The following is a 20,890-nucleotide window of genomic DNA, read 5'->3' as shown; positions in this document are numbered from 1 at the left end:
AGTTTTTGCTTCCTGCTTTCCAAGCAATTTAATTCAAATATTACCAAAAAAAGCAGAAAAAAACCCCTCTTGGACTCGACAACTAGAGACAAATCCATTTCTCTAAGTCAAAGAGACACAAGTATTTTACCCTTACATTTCAAAGATTCTTTAAGAACAAGGAATTCACAATTTGTCCTTCTTTGTAAGTATATTACATGTTCAGCAATAGAAATGATATACTTATTACTGTATAAATGTATGATGTATATTTCAATGAATTTTAATCTAAGTTGTACATGTATAAATATCTTCTTAGATACAAATTTTAACGAAAGAACATACAAATAGATATATTTAATGTGCAGTCAGTATACAAATAATATGTATCATGCCAGACTTCAGTGTTGCCAATTTTGTAATTATACATGTATTAAAATATGCTTTAATAGATACATATATTAAAAATATGTAATACTCACTGTGGCATTTTTTTGCTGCACTTATTTTGCAGCAAAGCAGGATTTTGTAATTTTTAACTAAATTCTAGCTTAGATGAGTTACAGAGTCAATACAATTCAGCACATTATTAAATATTAAAAAATTTGAAGATAAGGATACAAGAAATATCTTCTCAAAACAATTTAAAAGTTGATGTTCATTATATTTAAGCACTCCCAGTATTAGCTGACATTATCTTTTTCAACCTGAGCAATGTCTTTATTTGCTACTACCATGCCACTCTGAAATGTACCTTTATTTAAAACCTTGATCCACTACAGTGGTATCTCCATGACAGAACATAAAGAAATAACTTTTTACTTGAAATAATGCAGTTGTATCAAAAACTGCAATGACAGCCCAATCAAAACTCAATACTGATACCTAAACATATTCTTAAAGATCTTTTAACTGCTTCTACTAACCACAGTTGTCTTCCTCTCTCCATTCCAATAATTCGAAGCATTTGGTCTTACTAGATCAATATAGCTATGCTTTGTTCTGGAAAGAAGATTAAGTACAGTATTTGTAATGTTTTAACACTAGTATTTGTAATGTTTTCAACAAACAGCCATTATATTTCAAATTAATTTCTCAATACTCTTCAAATCTAGCAATAAGTCAGTACAACAAACTTATGTCAAGTGCACTGTTGGGAGTCATAAGCACAGTATTTATTCCTTCGAAACTACTATGCTAGCACAAACATTCTTCCTTCCACCCGTCTCTAGTCTTATGCCCTACTACAGGGAATCTTTCAGGATACTGGAATAAAATCAAAGGAGTTTTCTTCCTGCCCTCCTTGAAAATAATATCCTTTAAAAAGCTTAAAATTTTAACTCTTAATACTTTTAGTTTATGTGGCACCTCAATCTGTAACAATTTAAAATGCACATTTTAACTATATTTATTGTTTGAAAAAAACGTAGTTGTAACTGGGAATTACTGGGCTAGCTGAAAGTAGCAAATCAGTCTGCATCTTGAGAATACAAGACATGAAAATTTAGTTTAACAGCTAAGAATAATCAGAAACAGTTACAGATGTCAATTAAGTATGCAAACCTATCTCAAGTAAACAGTACACTTTACTGTTTCTCTCAGTGTCATATTTTTACTCACAAAAGTATAAACCCAGGGCCATCACGGGTTTACCAAAGCTTCATTTAATAAAACAAGATTATATTTTTTATATTAATTTGCCAAGATTATGCTTAACACATTCCTCAATTAAAAAGAAAGTTGTTAGTCATTTACCAGATAACGTGAAAAAAACGGAAACTTTACAATTACTTAATATATACCATGGTTTTCAGGAGGAGATAGAGGGTGTTGGGACAATGGGGGAAAATAGAAGGGAGAACAAGGGGAAGGAGAAGAAAATAAAAGGTCAACAGGCCTGAATAGCAAACCCAGACTCACTATCACAAAGCTGCCTCTCAGTAGCATCAAAGAAATGATGTGGCTGCTCATGAAATTTTTAGGGGCATCCATTATTTCACCTGGCACCTTTACTTTCAAGAATTACTGAGACATGGACACAAGTTCTAGTCAATTACACAAAGGCCCATAGTTAACGGGTTATTAAATTCTGAGCTGATGTTTTTGATATTTTGAAAGAATTCAGCATCCAGAAAAAAAACTAGATATGATGCTCTAATTCACTGGATCAAGAACTACAAGAATTACAGATAATATATTCACTGATGTGTTTTTATTAAGACTTTCTCTACCAAGTCTCAGCACCAACAGGGAATAATATAATTTTAGACAGTGTAGCTGATGAGAAGACCAAGTAAGTGAATTTACCAGGAAACAGTGAAAAAACATTCTCTGACCCGAATCCCAGCTAAAATTACAGAATATGGAAGATGCTTGTAAATCAGAAATGTCTCAATCATTCAGGTATGCACTTCTTACATCTGAGAGACGTTTTGATGTAAGTAATATAGTATGGGCTTTTGTTTTAAAATGACATTTTCTCTGATGTGATACTTACCCGAAAACTAAAGTACTTTAGAATACTTCAAATTAAGAATCATATTCTCTTTATAAGGGAGAGATCTAGGTGTTTCTAATTGGTGATTCCAGAAACAAAAAAGCATAATTGAAGGTAATTCATTTAATCCATTGCTTCACGCATTTGCAATCAATCCCCTGGAATAAAATTATTTCTAAAACAGATATTCAGAATATAACATAGTTGATCCATGTGCTGCACAGTGTATTAGTCTAAGTAGACTAAGAAAGGTTTCAGGCTCACCACAGAACTATGCACAGTGACAGAAGGGAATTTGAAATTAACATATTGCCTACGAATAAGAAAACCAAAAAGCTGTAATACAGAGAAGTTAACTCTTTCCCTCTTACAGAATAATTTTACCTTTTGTTTCCAATAAGCATTATAACCATGTTGGAATTGGAATGCTGACGAGCATCTTCTAACCAAGTCGTCAAGTGGTTGAAAGTGTCCCTCCTAAGTATAGAAGAGAATGAACATTAAAAGCAGTATTTTAAGAAATCTTTCCTGTTAGTCCACTTTTCTACTTGAATAACCACTCATTTATTAGTGCACATGCTCTAGGGATAAAAGCTAGTAATCCCTTCATGAATGGGAGAATGGGCAAACAAAAATTTAGCAAACAAGCCGTGTTAATGAACTCTGCCTATAAAGTAATTGAAAACATGTTTGCTACAAAGAGCAAAAAGGATTTGTAGAACATTAAGAATCTGTAATTTTATACACATATAAAAACTGAACAGAATTTTAAAAGCACCCATCAGCTTCACCCAAGCCAAACAGTACAAATAAACACATACTCATATAGTAATGTTTGTTTTACTGAAAGCAGAAAATAGTTGATAATTTTTATGTGAGTTTATAAGTGGAATAATAAATTTAGCAGTAAAATCTTTTAAAGAGAGGTACATGAATGGGACATGTTACAGTTTCTACAGAAGGTGTAAACTAAGCAATAAATCCCATACTTGTAGAGTCGTTTTAAGATATCATATTTTATTCATTAATCAAAGATTCATTTTCTGGAAATCCAAAGGAAATTATACGTTGCTTTTTGATACTTAAATGTAAAAAGGGAACAAAAGGAGAAATAGCTAGGAAATCTCCAGTACAAGTGATTGCTCAATGCAACAAGAAGAGCCAAGACCCACAAAAGGAGGCAGACAACTTAACATGACTTTGGAGCCTGAAAATTTTCATAAACCAGTCAGAGTACCCACCATTTTACAGATAAATTGCATAGATACTTTATTTTTTACAGGGAAACATTAGTACTTCTGATCAGCTACTACAAAAATATCAGATTAAGACCTGTTATTTTCCAAACCTCATAAACACAGCAATGTTACAAGCATCCCAGTATTCCTTCTGTAACCAAGCTTCTATGTTTTACTATTTCACTCCTTTGCAGAATAGGAATATTCAGTAAAAATAGCAGTACTTCAGTAAAAATAGTCTAGTATAATTAAAGAAAAAATATCCCTCATGATAATAAAACACTAGAAAGAAATTAATGAAATATTTTCAGGTATTTCTCAGTAAAGGTAATCCAGAGGTTAATGGTCAATTGTTGATAAAGATATTTTATTTCCTTCTTCCTGAAATTTTATGCATGCTTTCTCAACTACCATACGGAGAAAACTGGAAGTATACAGGTTAAATATGCTATATTTTATTAGAGCACTTAAAGTTGAAACAATGTTAGATTACCAGTATCTATACAAAAAGCTAAATTAGAAGATACACTTAGCACTACTCTACACCATAACACAATTCTACAAAGACATATCATTGTAATCCAGTTGGTAGTCTCACCTTGTAATGTCATACACTAGCAAAGCCCCTGCAGCCCCTCTGTAGTATGATCTTGTGATGGAACGGAAGGACTCCTGCCCTGCCTGTAGAACACAAAGTTTCATTACTTCATATCTAATACTTATTTTTTGTTCCTGAAAACCATGAACTTAGAATCACAGGGTCACAGAAACCTACTTTTAAGAGATAGGGATAAGGAAGAGTATGGATGGGAAATCAGAAAAGGGACAACTGGGGACAAAGTCTCCAATAGCAGCAAGAGAAGGCACATAGGGAGAAGACACCAACTACAGCACAGTACTGTTAAAAAAGAAAAAAAAGAATCGGAACAAGACCTCTAAACCTTTTTTGGCAATCCCTGACAACCCAATTTACTGAATGGCTTCACAATACATGAATCATTATTAGAGCACAGAATGGACTCCTAGCAACTAAGCTCTGAAGACAAATTTGAAAGGAAGCAAATAACCCAGAGCTCCACATTTGAATTCAATAACCCGCTCCCTGGGGCAGCTGTTGACACTAGAATAAATAAAGTCCATTGTAAATAAATGATGAATGACATCTTTACGCCCACCATCTGCTGGTGTAAAGGTTGTTGGAAGGCCAAGGATGCAGATTTTATCCGTTATATCATAAACTGCAGCCAGCTTTCAACAGTCTTCAGATGGAATTCTTTCAGTAATCATTTTATTAAGAAAAAACAGAAAATGGTTGTGAATTCAATTTTACACAATTGTGCTCCACAGTTAATCAATTTCCTCTCTACCTGATAAATAATGCTTGTCAAAGCAGCTACAGGATGAAGAGTCATCTTCATATACACTGTGAAAAACTTCAGAGTCTACATAAATTAGACAGTTCTTACAGAAACGTATTCTGTAAAAATCTCAGCACGTAAAAGAACATGCTCAAAAGAATACAGTCCTGAAAAACAAATATTCATGGTTGCAGATCTTGAGCTCTTCTCTTTCAGAAGAGCTATCTAGCACTTGACACTTGCTAGAAGAAATATTTACTTCTAATATTTAGCAATAACAGATTTTTTAGCATAATTCAAAGACAACACAGAACATGCTTAAGAAATTCTACTGCTGAAAAAAACCCCTAGGTGCAGTAAATCTGTAGAACTATAGGAAATTGCCCTGATTTAAAAACATTAAACACAAGAATTAAATATTTATCAAATATAAGGAACCCTTCAGGCATGCCTACAAAACCATGTCAAACCATGACATTAGTATATGAACAATTTTTTCTTCTCACAGTTACTGTATTTTTCTTAATACTACATCTGCGTGAATTCAAAAATAACTTGATCTAGATACTGTCACCCAATGAGAACAGCGGCACAATAAGCTTAGATGTGTTCAATCTTCAGAAAGCATGCTCATCTACCAGAATAAACAGTAATCTCTATTTTAGAAACATTTTATCTTAGCCATTCCAGTGGAAACAGTTATAAAATACAGTACAGCACAACAGTTTCAACACCATTAGAATACACTCACATTTGCTCTTGGCCAAGAGTCCAAGTACATCTTTAGGTAAACTTTGGTAATAGAACATAGACAACCAGTAGAATACATCAAGAAATAGTAAAAAACAAATAACCAACAGTTTTTTTAGTGTAATACCTGCTTTCCTACATGGAAATTCAAGTAAGTTTTATCACCTTTTCTTGGTGTGGTGATTAGCTCAAGTGGATGGTAGATAAATGTAACATTTCCCTGATAAACAGACAATTAACTTACTGTTACCAGGTATTCCATACATTGCCTAAAATTACACATGACCTGGGCTTCACCTAACACATTAAGATTGCCTGTTACACCTTCATAAATTCCATCCTGACATGTGAAATTGTTCATCTCCCTGAGTATATTAATCACAATCAAGCAATATTGTCACAGGTTCTAGTAGATCTCACAAAAATGTATGAATTGTGAATTTGTAAAAGAATCCCTTATAGAAGTTCAGTATATAAATATGGAAACTACTGTAATAATTTTAATTGTGTCTCACTTGACAATGGTGAAATTTAAATATCACTACTTCCTCAAGGAAAGGGTAGAAAATGGTACCTCCCTTTGGTGAAAGGATCACATTTTCCATATAGCAATAATTAATTTATGCTTACATATACCAATGGACAACACAAATTCAATCCCCTTTAATCCTAAGCAAAAGAAAACTGAGTTTCTGTAAAGAAGCTCCATTATACTAATGTTTGTTTTATCTATAACATAAAAATGTATTAAATCACAGAAACCCCTTATATATAAAATTTACTGGCTACGTTAACAGTATCATTCTGAATGAGATCCAGAAGTTCAATATAGAGTCAATATAGAAGGTCAAACACAGGGTTAGGCATATGGCATACATTCCACAGCTTTTTTTTTTTAAGCATAATTGTTACATTACTTCTTCATCTGACAGTTTTCTGTCCACTTCCCTTTTTACCAAGGGGGAAAAGCTATTTCAAAAGTCAAAAGAAGTCAAAACTGAAAGAAAGTGTAGGCTATTAGCCAAAACTGACTTAAACCACAAGTGTACTATAACTGTACTTTATCAGTCTTACAAAGAAGGACCTACCCAAGGTTAGTTGCTTGTTACAAAGAGTAACAGATAGAAGCAGCAGTATAGCAGCTCAGTATAAATTAAAATCAGCTTAAATACCAGCAAAAGTATAATTTTGTTATTACCATCCCCTTCATGTTCCTGCAAAATTCAGCACTTACTTGTTTTTACCTCTCTTCCATATTAAAAAGTTTTTTCTCACAGAACAGTTGAGGTGGGAAAGGGACCTCTGGAGGTCCCCTTTTCCAGCCTCCTGGCTCAAGAAGGGCCATTCAAAGCAGATTGCTGAGTTCCACATCCAGATGGTGGGGGAGGCAGGGGGTTGTGGTGTCAGGAAGAGTAGGGGCAATAGTCAGGAAACAAATGTTAAACAGGGTGTTTGCCAAGGCCATATTATATCCAGTACAGGTGACACAAGCTTTTGCTCCTTGACAATTCCAGGATATACCCACTGTCAGTTACACTGCAGTGGAAATGGGAAGATGGAGGATGTTTCTGGTAACAGCCAGACGTGACAGCCACTTCACACACAAACTCCAGCTCAGACATGGCTGCCTGCAGGAAACTAGAACATACATCCTCTCTCTTTAGAGAAACAGGTGCTAGGTCTGACATGAGTAATTCACTAATCATGAAAAAACTTGAGCCTCTGATAAACAAGAAATGCTTTAAATGTTAAGTAACTTTTTTTTTGGGCTGTTTTGTACTCTGTAAACTTTTACAATGCATACCATAATGGTTCACAGAAACAAGCAAACTTTCTGATAGCAGAGACTTGTCTATATAGACATAAGTTTTAGAAGCCATAGGTCTTCAAGCAAGTACAAAAATCTTCATCCCTTCTTCAACTGCACAGACATATATCCCATGTGCTTTTCAAAGTATACTTCAGTATAGACACCAAAACATAACTGAAAATAACAATGTAAACTGAACATGAAGCATTACCAATCACCTCAGGTCACCAAGATACATGGAGATTTAGGACCTGTACTAGAGTTTTCAGGAACATTTAAACTATAAAAAAAATACTCCAAGTGTTACTATTCCCACAGGAAATACTGGTGTCATTTCCAAGTATTCAGTGTAGTTGCATCAGTTGCAAAATACTCAGGCAAGGCTTTGTTTTCAAAAAAGAGTTATTTGCAAGTCCCTTAACTGCATATTTTTGAATCTATAAAGTAAGGGGAAAAATGAAAAGAGCCACAATGCAGGACAAGAAAGTAGTTAAAAAACTAGCATCCACAACAGTGTATCTCCCTAGAAAACAGTTCATCAATTTTGTTGAATTTTCTATTCTCAATACTGAAGAATTTGTAACATTTATTCAAAGACCAAGTTATCTGAGAAAATCCCAGCAGGCCTTCAGCATCTAAGCTGACCAATATTTTTTTATCAGGAGGGAATGTTATAGTACACATCCAAATGCAATATGAGAACACACCTAGCCAGTGGCTCTAGATTCCCTCACTCTGAAAACAGACACACATGTGGGATGTTCAAAACTGGCGACAGAACATTTTATTCACATTGGCAATTATTATTTACATGTTTACACTCTCTTACATTACAAAGACGACTAAAAAGACATCTAAGAAGTAACCAATTTGCAAGTGTCACAGCACCTGTACCAGCTGCCAGCTGGGAACTACTCCACAAAGTTGATCCCTGGAATAAAATGTTCCAGAAAGAAAGAGGAGCAATACATACCTTTAAATATAGTTTTGGAAGTTATAAATACTTAGTCCTCTTAGTCACATGTCAACCTGTTTATACAAATGCATTAATCTTTCTTGCAATCATGTCTCCAATCCAGAAAATAAAAGAATTTTACAGTGATTTACTAGCATGTAGGACAAATAGACACAAAAGCAGTGTAAAAAATAACCCCTGCTGTTTCCAGCAAAGACATTCCTAAACAAAAACAGAAGTAAAGATGCTTATGAAGAAGAATATACCATAATATATAAAAGTCTCAGAATTTATGTGATGGATTTAGCCAAGTTACAGGTTGCTTGAGAATAACTCTGTTAGCATGCAGTAAAAACTGAAAATTCAAGAGGACTAAAGATCTCCAAGGATTAGACTGTACATTTGTCTAAATACAGGTAATTTGTACATCTGCTTTTTCTTCTGCTGGTGTTAAATAAATGCTACTTAGATAGCCAAAGCAATTCCCAAAACATCACAGAAAAAAGGCTTTAGCCTTCCATTATCAGAAATACACTTAAAACTTGAAAGAAACTGTATTTGAAACTTTAGGTTTTAAGCAGCAACCCTCTCTAAAACAGGAGTTCTACTGTGTAAAAAAGCGATTCATACTCTTCCGATTTAAGGCCTTATCCTAATCAAGATCTTGCTTTTGTAGAAATCTTCTAATTATTGTAGAATGCATGGATAAACTGCCAAGAAATCAAAAAACTACTCAGAAAATAACATGCCAATACTATAGTATCTCAATAACCAAATACATTTAAGTATGACAAAGGTTTATGAACACTAAGTTAGAAAGCACATCAAGTCACCTCAGCTTCCCAAAGTGACATCATGGGTGTGAACAATTACTTAAGCTACTAGCAGTGAAGTTCAGGTGATGGTCGTATTAAATGAACAGCAACAGGAATAACTATTAGACAGATCTCCCTGCCTCACCTTTCAATCCATGGATCCAGAAATAAGTTAATCCTCCCACGTGGCAGCAAACACAGACTGTGACTGATGATCAAACTAGTTTCAGAAACTAAAGTAGATTCTCTCTAAGTTCTTCCTGTAAGTTCACAGCAGCAGTGTAACAGAGGGCCATGAGATGTAGCAATATGTATGCAGGTACCATGGTTAAAGAGTTAAATTAGTAAAAATGTAGTAAAAGACTACACCAACTGCCCACAAACATATGAGCATGCTCTGACTACTAAAGCAAGTAGAAAACATCATGAAGTAAACAGTAAAGAGCTCTTGGGGGTGAATCCTACATCCTAGCAATTGTCAGAGACGCTAGGATGAATATTCATTTAATGAATGAAGAGAACTTTAATTAGTTCTAATAGATCCAAACTAACTGCAAACACAAGAAAAATATCTTAATTTCCAAGAAGAATTAGTATATTCAGAATATCTGAAAGGGAAATATGCCTTTAATAATTATGCCTCCAATCTTCCACAAACATGCTTTTTTATAAAAGCTCTCAACTATGAGAAAACACTATCAATTCAATTTAAAAAGTACACTTGTATGGACATCAAGAAAATCAAGGAATTAATTTATAAAAACCAATTAATTCAGATATTTAGTCTGTCTATGCAGGACTAAGGTGCTATATGAATTAACATTTTAATATCATTAGTTTCTATGAAATAAAGCTGAAATAGATACTAAAAATATAGTATTCAAATACACAGGAAAAGTTAATATTCATATCAATTTAGAGAACATTTCCTAGCGTCACCACAGATCTCTCCTACTGCAGTGTCTGACAAATACCCTCTTTCAATTACTGCTTATTTTTCCTCATCAACAATGACTTGTTAGTAACAGTCAATGCAATACAGAACATCCCCCTCAACAACAAAACCAAGGCCACTGACTCAGCCTGGTAACAAGCCCAGTTATCTCTCTACAACAATGAACTTTTTCTGAAGAGAAGCAATTTTAATATTTCTTAGTGTTATGCTGCTGCCACAAGACAATCAACCTTATCTACACAGTTCATTTAAACTCAAAAAGCTTAACAAGCTTCCAGAACAGTAATTTTAATCCTTACTAGCTGCTGTAAAACCACTTCTAGTTTTCTAAAAGTTATGTGTGCAGCTGACACTAGCTCAAACACCACACTTCCACAAGGATTTGCTGAATTTATCATAATAGGCAATTACCAACTAAGCAGTTTGGACAAAACTATTTCTCAGTCCAGCCAACTACTGGAAGCCATTACTAAGACTAAAGATGCAAGAGAAGAAATAATCTAGATACTTAAGACACACAAACACACAATTTGGTCCAACACCTCATCTTTACAGACCTGGAAACACTAAAAAGAAATAGTGAAACCCAAAGACTCACAGAGCTAAACACCTGGGGCCACAGCACACATTAACAGTTAGCTTGCAGAGCCCAGCACTGGGGAGATCCAGAGCAGCCTGCAGCTGGGAGAGAACAACAGGGCACTATTTGCTTGTGCAGACATGAACAGCAGTAGAGCTGAGACTACTACACATAACATTGAGAATGCAAAGGCCACACTGAGTATCTTTTATGGAATGTAGATTTTTGTTTGTGGGGATTTTGGGGGAGAGGGGGCTGGGCCTAGGTGTGTTTTTGCATCAGACTAGTTTTACTAGACTACCACCTCACAGGACCAAATACTGGAATACAATTTCTAACAGGCATATATGCATTCCTTAAGCATATCTTCCAGTCTGGTCTCATTCAAAAGGAATTCAGTTTGTGTACTCTCACATGGAAAACAGACTGCAGTTAACAGAATTAACTTCTGTAACACATGCTCCTAATCCAAACTAGGATGATAATGAAAATGTAAAATATTCTTGAGTTATCATACAAGGACACACAAACCAATCTCACAGACATACAACAGTGTTAGCTTCAGCTGTCCCTGTAAGGTGCAACATACTGGCAGTAAGGTATGCTGCAGCTCCCAGGTGTTCCCAGTACAACAACAGGGCTTTCCTTGAGGCTGCAGTGATCTGCTGAAGACAACACAAAATGAGCACTGTTGCACAGAAATATCTGGCCAGAAAAACCTGAATTTTAGCGTTTGATTCTCTTAAGCAAGCAAGATAAGCAATCCAAACAAATATTTTATTGAGTTCTCCACTTCTTATGCCTCTGCTCAGGATGCATCCTGTTCACTGATGTATAAGGCTAGCCCCAAATGAAGGGCTAGTGCCATGACTCAGTAAGCACCAACCAAAACCATAAATAGTTCATGTGTTTCCTTAGCAACAGGTGTAAAATGAACCTTCTCTCATCAAACAGAAGTTGTTATAGCTTAATAAATATAGATAGCATGAGTAACAGCTACAAATTTTGGCTAACAGAAAACCAAAAAACACTCACTGCAGATAGAACACTGTAACCTTAGTCATTATGGACATTTGTGTACCCTAACACTCGTAAGTAAAATATCTCTTGAGAAGTACCTCATCATGTTTCTTATTTTTGATATTCCTTCAAAACCTTTGTACCCAAGATCAGAAATTATATAGTGGAATTCAGATATGCTGAAAAACCAAAACTGGATTAGAACAGAAATATCCTGTGTTTTTAAAATTACACTGCATACAGTTAAACTTTTAACAAAGGGCTAGTATACTTCTTTCACCGTGTGCGATTTATAAATTATTAAGTGCAACATCAGCATACAGTCTACTCAGTGTAAAGCTTTCAATTAATATTTTTAATTTATGTGTGACATACATAAGAAGCTAGCCAGAAAAAACTCGCCGCTCAAATAATATTTATAAATTATTGTCAAAAGCACTGGGGTTGCCATTTTGGCTGGACAATTTGCATGCATTCAAGACAACAACCAGACTGCAAAGAGTCATTGAGTCAGAGGCACCAGGAAAAGCATGATCTACTGAAACACAGCTGAAGTTCATTCATTATCTAAGGAGATTTAACAGAATCAGCTCCAAAGCCAGTGAAAGACACTAGTAAAATTAGTACTTTTGCCTACAGACAATCTGCCCCAATTTTAGAAAACAAGGACCAATGTATGGTATGTAGGTATGTAGTCACATGGCTACACTATATACTAAGGATTTCATTATACAGCTACTTTTTATGCAGGGATTTGCTTGTTTATTGAACTTAGAAATACTCAGCCACCCTGGTAGTCTGCAATCCATGACTATAATAGTAAAAATGCCCAGAACAGAAAAAGCCTAAAGTAAGCTGGCCATATCTTTCTATGCCTTTTTCTTAGTACTTCAAACGAGGCACAGCTGTTAGGTGCTATATCAAGTAAAGAACCTGTAAAATAAGTAAGACCTTACCTATGAAGTTCACTGAAATATTACATTTATTTACATTTTTATATACACATGCACATATGTAGACATGCATATATGAATGTATGTCCCTCCACTGATCTGCTGTACCAAAAAAATGAGGCTAAGGATGATGTACCTGTCAGTTTCTAAAGGCATCCTAAAATGCTTTTAGAAAAGGAAACAGGCAACTCGGTCTTGTGAGGGAACACCCAAATACATTTAAAAGACATAGCTACCAGTATGAACATCTTAAACCTACTTCATCACAAATGCAGACAGTAATGCTGACTGCTTTATAGTAAAGTGACTGACAACACAAGAATAGCCAATATATATTCTTAACCCGAACACCCTCAAATGTCAAAGTCTGAATTTTGGAGGTTGTTTTTGAAACTTAAAACTTCTTGAATGAAATATTTACTGTTTTGAACTTATGTTTTTAAATCTTCTATGAAAAGTGAGCCATTTGTTTTCTTCTACCTTGGAAATACAAACATTTTCTCTAGAGAACTCTTGATTAAAGATAGTAGACATACCACAACAGGATTCACAACAGGATTTTGGCTTTACCAAATCTTGCACGAATGCACAAAGGAAGATTGTTTATAGAAATTGGAAGTTCTTCGTAATACAGAAGACTTTCACCAAATAGTGAGGCAGTATTCCAGTCTTATAAATCTGACAAAGCTTGAGGAAGTTACAGTGCAAATGCCAAACAATATATCACAACAAAAAAAGGACATATTAGCAAATTTTTAACTTCATAGAAACCAAAGAAAGCAGCAAGACAAAGTACATAGTCTATTGAATGTTGATGATAGAGAGCTTAGCCAGAATAGAGGAAAAGCTAGTGAAGCAGTACGTTTAACAATTTTTATTATTTATTACTTACCGTATCCCATATCTGAAGCTTTATCTGTTTTCCATCAATAGTTATCATTCGAGCCCCAAATTCTACACCTGAACAGATTTTACAAAAGATTACATTATTAGCACAAATCAGAAAGAAGAATGTCAAGTACTATGAAAGCAAGAACCTAAGTTCAGACAACATCGTAGGAACATAACCTTTTTCACAACCTTTTAGCCAATTTTCCAACAGCTTGAAAGAGCTTTCTAGAAGAAAAGTTAACTGCTACTGTCCAAGTGTGTGGGATGTATTTCCAGCAAAGTTTTCCAAACCACTTATTAGCTCTAGATTAGACAGAGAACACACCCTTTTGAATGCAAACAGGAAATTGAAGAGTCACAGTTTTTTTAACACTCTAGCAATGACAGATTGCTGGGGCCAGTTTAGAAGAAATGAAACCTACAATTCCTTATCAATAAAGTAATCTATTAAGGGAGCATGCAAAGTCACCTGCAAAAAGATAAATTTTATTATTGTATTAATTAAAATCCACCTGTCTTTATGAAAAAAACTACTTCCAAAATTCTAGCTAAAGAACAAGTTTTATAAGTGAGGGAAAAAGTAGTATTTTCCAAATAAACAATCAGCGAAAAATTCAGCCTTCTATACCATTTCTAAAGCACTTTTGAGATCATTAACAAAATCAAGTATTAACTGAGGCTATTAATGCAGCAGTTGAAATCTAACAAACGGCTAGAGATAGTGGACATATTTAAAGACTATCAAGCTTCCATTAATCTATAACCATTAATTAAAAAAAATACTGATCTGCTAGCTGACATTTTGCTGAAATTGGTCATTGTCTAGATGTGGACCCAAGACTTTCTATTATGCAGCCCTAAGTTGAAGTATTCCAAAATGTCTCTTCAAGAGCTTGCTTAGAATATTTGAGGGCGTGGTGTTGCCTCTTGCGGAATGACTTTTGGGGAAAAGGGCTGAGTTCCCCAACAGGCTATTGGAGCCAAATAAAAGTCATTGGCCAAAGACCCCTGTGCTCTATACCAACCAAATAATTTGCAGCAACTGCATGCAAAGAAATTGAAAGAATGGAAGTGGAGAGGCAGCAAGGAGGGAGCAGGTGAATGACACTGCTCTTCCTGAAGTTGACTGCAAAGCCAGGGAAAGGTCTTTGGATTACTACACATGTAAACACTGAAGGTTTTACCTATCTTGAAATGTGACCATAGAGCTGCTGATTTAAATTCAACAATCATCTTAAATGTTTAGTTTCTGCACACAACCCCATAAAAAATATAAAAGGATATTTATCCTATTCCATCAAAATACATGCCAGGAAAAAATACTGAATTTGAAAAAACATACAGAATTTGATATCAAGTTTGTTCTCAAAGAAGGAATAGAAGCTGATTAGGTTTACAATAAGGGCATGTCCTACGGGCAGTAGGCAAAGCAGCTAGAATGTTTACAATGGTCTATTTAATCTACACATTTTCAAGATTTTTAATACAACCATTAGGGCATTTCTTAGTTAAATTCAACCCACCCCATCTCCCCCACAGGGGCATTCATATGACTTTGAACCCATGTTCTTTATTTATCTGTATTTCCAAATCTGTTTGGGTAATTGGGAGAACTTGGCCAAAACACACACATGCCCTCGCTTTTAAGGAGGCATTTCCAGCCTCTTCTGATACCTTTAGGGACTACCTATAAACAGAGGCCAGACAAAAATCAAGGGGAATAAAAAGCAGTTATATTCACTGAAGGGCCTTCAGGTACATTTCAGGCAGAGGAAGCCCCCCCCAGGAGTCACACCCAAAACTGGATGACCGGTCATGAATTTTCATATTTTTGTAAGCTTGGTCCATTTGCATATTGGGGATTAATCTTCCAATTACAGCTTCAGGTAATGAACTCATTTACCCCAAGTTTGCTCCCCTTCCCAAATCACTTCTGTTTACATTTTTAGGGCCTGAGACAGTAATGTGTCTTTGATTTCCAGACCTAGAGAGGAATTGTTTCACCAGACCAAAATTTGAAAACACTAGGTAACGCTCTATATGGAGTTAAGAGTTATATACTAAAGAATTGCAGGATTACAAATACATGAAAAATATAAAAGCTTCTTCCCTCTTCCCTCCTTTTCAAGCAGCTTCCTAGGCTCTATTACTACATCCCTCATTATGCTGCTTCTAAGTTCACCTCCTAATCTTACTAGCTTCAATTTCTGCCCTGCTTCCAGATTTCAGCGCTGCATGCCAAGCAAAGAACTGGCACTACAACCACCCTGCTGAGGTGAAGCTGTTTCCCAGTGCTTCTCAGTCTGAGGTGACAGGGCTGCCAAATGCATGAGTGATATATAAGGTGTCATATATTTGGCAGGTCTAAAGAAAAAAAGATGATAATAAGTCATGCCTCTCTAAAGTACTCAGGCTCTTTATTCAGCCAGCCTAACTGCTGCCAAGACCTCACAAATATCTGAAAACTCATGTTAGTCAAAGAATTTGAACTATACAACAGGCACACACAAGGTGTGGAAGGACTGTCAAGAGAAAGAGAATTCCTAATCAAACCACCCGATACATTCTGTTACATGAAGAAAATCTGTTTATATTTCAAGTAGCTATTTCAGTACACCCAAACATAGGAAGCCTACCTACTCCAGGGCACAAACTAAAAATAGAGACTAAGATACATTTGTGCAAGGCTCATGATTAAAGCTGATAGGTTCCTTGAAAGAACATGAACAAGTTGAAAGGTTCTGTAACCTCCTCTGAGACTGGCATCTGTTATGCTTAACAGCAAAACTCATCTGCAGACTAAACCTGCCCTCAGAAGAATTTAGTACCACACAATTCCTCTTATTTCCTGTAGAAAGATAAATAAAAGTTTGTACTATTTACTGTAGTTAGATCAGAGGCAATGTGTCAGCATGTATTCATTCCTCCAGTATCAAATCATACCTAACACAAATTGGTCCACATCCATTTGAAGTGTTGGGAAAGGAAAAACCCTATCCCTTCCAAAAGCAAATAGATTCACACTTCAGTCCTCTATTCAAAAGTTAGTCTTCCCAAAAAAATTTTTAAATTCTTCTTTAAGGGTAACTTTGCTACAGTTTATCTGTAACTTGTCTTCAAGGTTTTGTGGCTAGGGTAGTATTATGTTCCCTAACAGAAAAATGCCACTTCCATCACCATCAGTGTACTTCAAACTTGTACAATTCTTCTGTGCCCACTTTTCTGAAGAAACAGTTTAGATATTGCAGCTATAAACTTTTTTAATTGTTTCAGATTGTACCCTCCCAGTAAAAAACCCCAAACTGACTTTACAAGCTAAAAAATACTCATTAGCTAGAGATTCACTGCCACCTTAATACAGCACAAATCCTGCACTTCTGCAGCACAACAAACTCATAAATGCATGCTGAGGTACCCTAACCACTTCACTACTAATAGTGGGCAGCACAAAAAAGACCTACCAATAGTGAGATCGTGGACTGGTTGAAACCGCTTGTCTGTGAACTGTAACAATAAACATGATTTCCCAACACCTAAAAGAAAGAAAAGAAATAAATGTTAAACAAATTTTTAAAGACATCTGTAAAGGACTAATAGAAATTAATTTAAGGAAATATTACATGTTGCTTAAAAGTAATTACTAGAACTGAAGGTATTAGATTTTACATACTTTGAAGTGTATGAAACTTTTAAAATATAGCTTTTAAAGTTTTAGAAACATTATAGTCAAAGCAGTTATTTTCAAAAATTTAATAAAAATGAATAATTTGAAAAAGTAGTTCTGCTTTAAAATTAAGTGGAAAACAAGTTTTCTAACTGACCTTCAAAGTACCATTTTACACCCTCTATCCACAATAACTGCAGGACTTGCTGATCCTCACAACCCTTTATCTGCTTCTCCTTCAGTACTTTCAGCTTTCTTTCAAGCTATTTCCTCAATAGCATCAGTCTCACATCTAGCTCCTTATTTATCCACTGAGGTAACCACAGCAGGTCTGTGGCTCCTTATACCACTATATGCTGCTGCCCACTGGTCCTCTGCAGGCTAAAAAGCAGTTCAAGAAGAACTGGCAGCAGCTAAGTTTACATTACAGTCAGACAGGTCACTCAAACATTGCCCCCCACAGATAACCAACCTGTGTCAGAAATCAGCATAACTACCTCCCATTACATGGACACTGGTCAGCAAATGGATAATTTCTTCTTTATGTGAAAGCACAGAAAAGTAGAAGTTAATGTAGTCAGCAGGAGTAATCAAACTATCTAGGTTTGTAAATATACTACTTTTTACAGTTAATTTTCCTTGTTTTATTTGGAGGGGCTATTCTTCCTGTTTTGCGCAGTCAAACTTTCTTTTCAGCCTTTAAAACCTGACAGTAATATATTTGATTTAAACTCTGAGCTATTATCACATAACATACTATACTGTAGCATCCAAGTTCATGCTGTACTTTATCTGTCCAGCAAGATAAAGCTATTCTAGCCACATACTAGAGATCAGCAACAACTCATCATAAGAGACATATCTAGTAATCAAAGATAGCAAGCAAAGAGATAAGGAAAAGAGCCACACTACCGACAAAAGATACAGATACCATAGGTATGCATATAGTGACACCAGTCTTTCCAGTACCAAATTCAGTGAAGTTTTTTAGTGTGGTTTAAGGAGGAAACAAAGCCTACAGAAATATATTCACCACCTATCTCATTAGACTTTAATTCTAAGACCAGTAGCCAGTTTCAATCAAATCTAACAGAAACAGGAAACCTGCATTGAGTTTTGTCACAAAATGAGTTGTGGCCAACTGATGGCACTCAGATTAATATCCCAAACAAGGCAGCAATTCCAACAGCCTAAGCCAGTTGCTAGTGCTGCTGTCTCTACTTATCCTACAGTATGCTCCTGTCCATTTCTCCACACAGCTTAGATGTGTTTCAGTCATGTGCAGGGCTAGCATGCTAATCTGACAAGGGGAGTGACAAAGCAAACAGAAATGGCTTAATGCAGGGTCAGACAAGTGTAAGAGTTAGTTCAAATGAGGGAAAAGAAATGCAGCAGAGCCAGCAGATCAATGACAGAGCTGCATGGAACTGTAATCCAAGGCAGCATTTGCCTTACTAGATTTCTTTAGCTTTCTGGCTTATGATGGCAAACTGTCAGAACACAAGCAGCTTTGAAGCAGGTATAAATTCTGTTCCTAAAAAATTAGTTAACCTAAGAGAAGTGGAGGAGTGAAGGAAAGCACTGCAGGTAAAAAAGAAACAGAGAAAGGTGGGGTATGGGAGCTGTAGGGACAGAACACAAAACTGTACAAAACTTTAAAATATTAATAATTCTACTCAGAGAACAGCTCTTGTCCCAGCCGGTGAGCGAGCCTACCAGGGGAGAGACTACACAAGATCTGCTGTTTGCAAACAGAGATGGGCTGGTGGGAGATGTGGTGGCAGGAGGCCATCTGAGGTATGGTGACAGTGAAATTACAGAATTTTCAATATTTTGTGAAATAAGGAGGGGCATCAATAAAACTTTCACACTGGACTTCCCAAGGGCAGATTGTTGGCCTGTTCAAGAGACTTATTCAGAGAGTTCCTTGGGAAGCAGCCCTTAAAAAGAAAGGAGTCCAGGAAGGACAAACATGGTTCAAAACAGAAATCTTGAAGGCACAGGAACAGACTGTCCCTATGTGCTGAAAGATGAGCCAACAAGGAAAACAACCAGCCTGGATGAGTAAGGCGCTCTTGAAGTAACTAAGGAATAAAAAGAGGACGTATCACTTTTGGAAGGAGGGTCAGGTATCTCTGGAAATGCTTAAGGGAATTGCTAGGTCATGTAGGAAAAAATTAGAGAGGCAAAAGTCCAGACAGAACTCAATCTGGCCACTTCTCTAAAGGACAATAAAAATATTTTAAAAAATACATCATGGCAAAAGCAAGGACAAGGACAACCTCCAATCTCTATTAGATGCAAGAGGGAATTTAGTAACTAAAGATGAGGAAAAGGTAGAGGTACTTAACACCTTCTTTGCCTTAATTTTCAACAGAAAGACAGATTGTCCACAGGACAACTGTTCTCCTGGGCTGGTAGATGGTGTCAGGGAGCAGAGTAGTGCCCCTACTATCCAGGATGAAGCAGTCAAAGACCTGCTGAGCCATTAAGATGCTCACAAATCTATGGGACTATATGGGATCCATCCCAGAGTGATGAAGGAGGTGGCAGATGAGCTTGCAAAGCTGCTCTCCATCATTTACCATCAGTCCTAGCTCAGCTGGGAGGTCCCAGATGACTGGAAGCTGGCCAGCATGACATCCATCCACAGGAGAGTTGGAAAGGAGGATCTAGGAAACTACAGGCCAGTCAACCTGACCTCGGTGCCCAGCAGGATTATGGAACAGATCATACTGAGCGCCACACAGCACCTACAGGAGAGCCAGGGGATCAGACCCAGCCAGCATGGATTTAGGATAGGCAGGCTGTGCTTGACCAACATGATCTCCTTCTATGACCAGGTGACCCACTTGGTGGATGTGGGAAAGGCTGTGGATGCTGTCTACCTACAATTCAGCAAGGCCTTTGACACTGTCTCCCACAGCGCTCTCCTGGAAAATCTGGTAGCCTACAGCTTTGACAGATGCTCTCTTCACTGGGTTAATCACTGGCTGGATGGCTGGGACCAGAAGAGTGGTGGTGAACAGGGCCACATCCAGTCACTAGTGGTGTCCCCCAGAGATCAGTGATGGAGTCAGTCCTGTTTAATATCTTCACTGATGATCTGGATGAGGGGATGACTCCACTATCACCAAATCTGCAGATGACACTATGCTGGGAGTATGTGCCAATCTGTTGGTGGGTAGGAGGGCTCTGCAAATGGACCTAGAACAGTTGGAGAGGTGAGCAGAGTCCAGTAAGATGAAGTTTAACAAGTCCAACTGCCGAGTCCCACATTTTGGCCACAAAATCCTCTGCAGCGTTACAGCCTGGGCATGGTGTGGCTGGACAGTGCCCAGGTGGAAAAGGACCCAGGGGTACTGGTTGACAGCCAGCTGAACATGAGCCAGCAGTGTGCCCTGGTGACCAAGAAGGCCAACAGC

General features: G+C 36.5%; 1 protein-coding gene across 1 annotated transcript in view; it reads right to left on the bottom strand.

Annotated features, from left to right (window-relative positions):
• RAB2A (RAB2A, member RAS oncogene family) overlaps positions 1-20,890 on the bottom strand; it is a 43,044-nt gene that overhangs the window by 13,609 nt on the left and 8,545 nt on the right. Inside the window, exons 2-5 of the mRNA XM_021555658.4 lie at positions 17,263-17,334; positions 13,803-13,870; positions 4,313-4,395; positions 2,861-2,953 (exon numbers count right to left, since the gene is read on the bottom strand). Of these exons, the coding sequence (XP_021411333.1) occupies positions 2,861-2,953; positions 4,313-4,395; positions 13,803-13,870; positions 17,263-17,334 (316 nt within the window). The remainder of the gene's footprint in view (positions 1-2,860; positions 2,954-4,312; positions 4,396-13,802; positions 13,871-17,262; positions 17,335-20,890) is intronic.

Source organism: Lonchura striata, chromosome 2 (genome assembly GCF_050655825.1).
Source record: "Lonchura striata isolate lonStrDom1 chromosome 2, ASM5065582v1, whole genome shotgun sequence".
NCBI lineage: Eukaryota > Metazoa > Chordata > Aves > Passeriformes > Estrildidae > Lonchura > Lonchura striata.
This window is presented reverse-complemented; position numbering and strand designations above follow the sequence as displayed.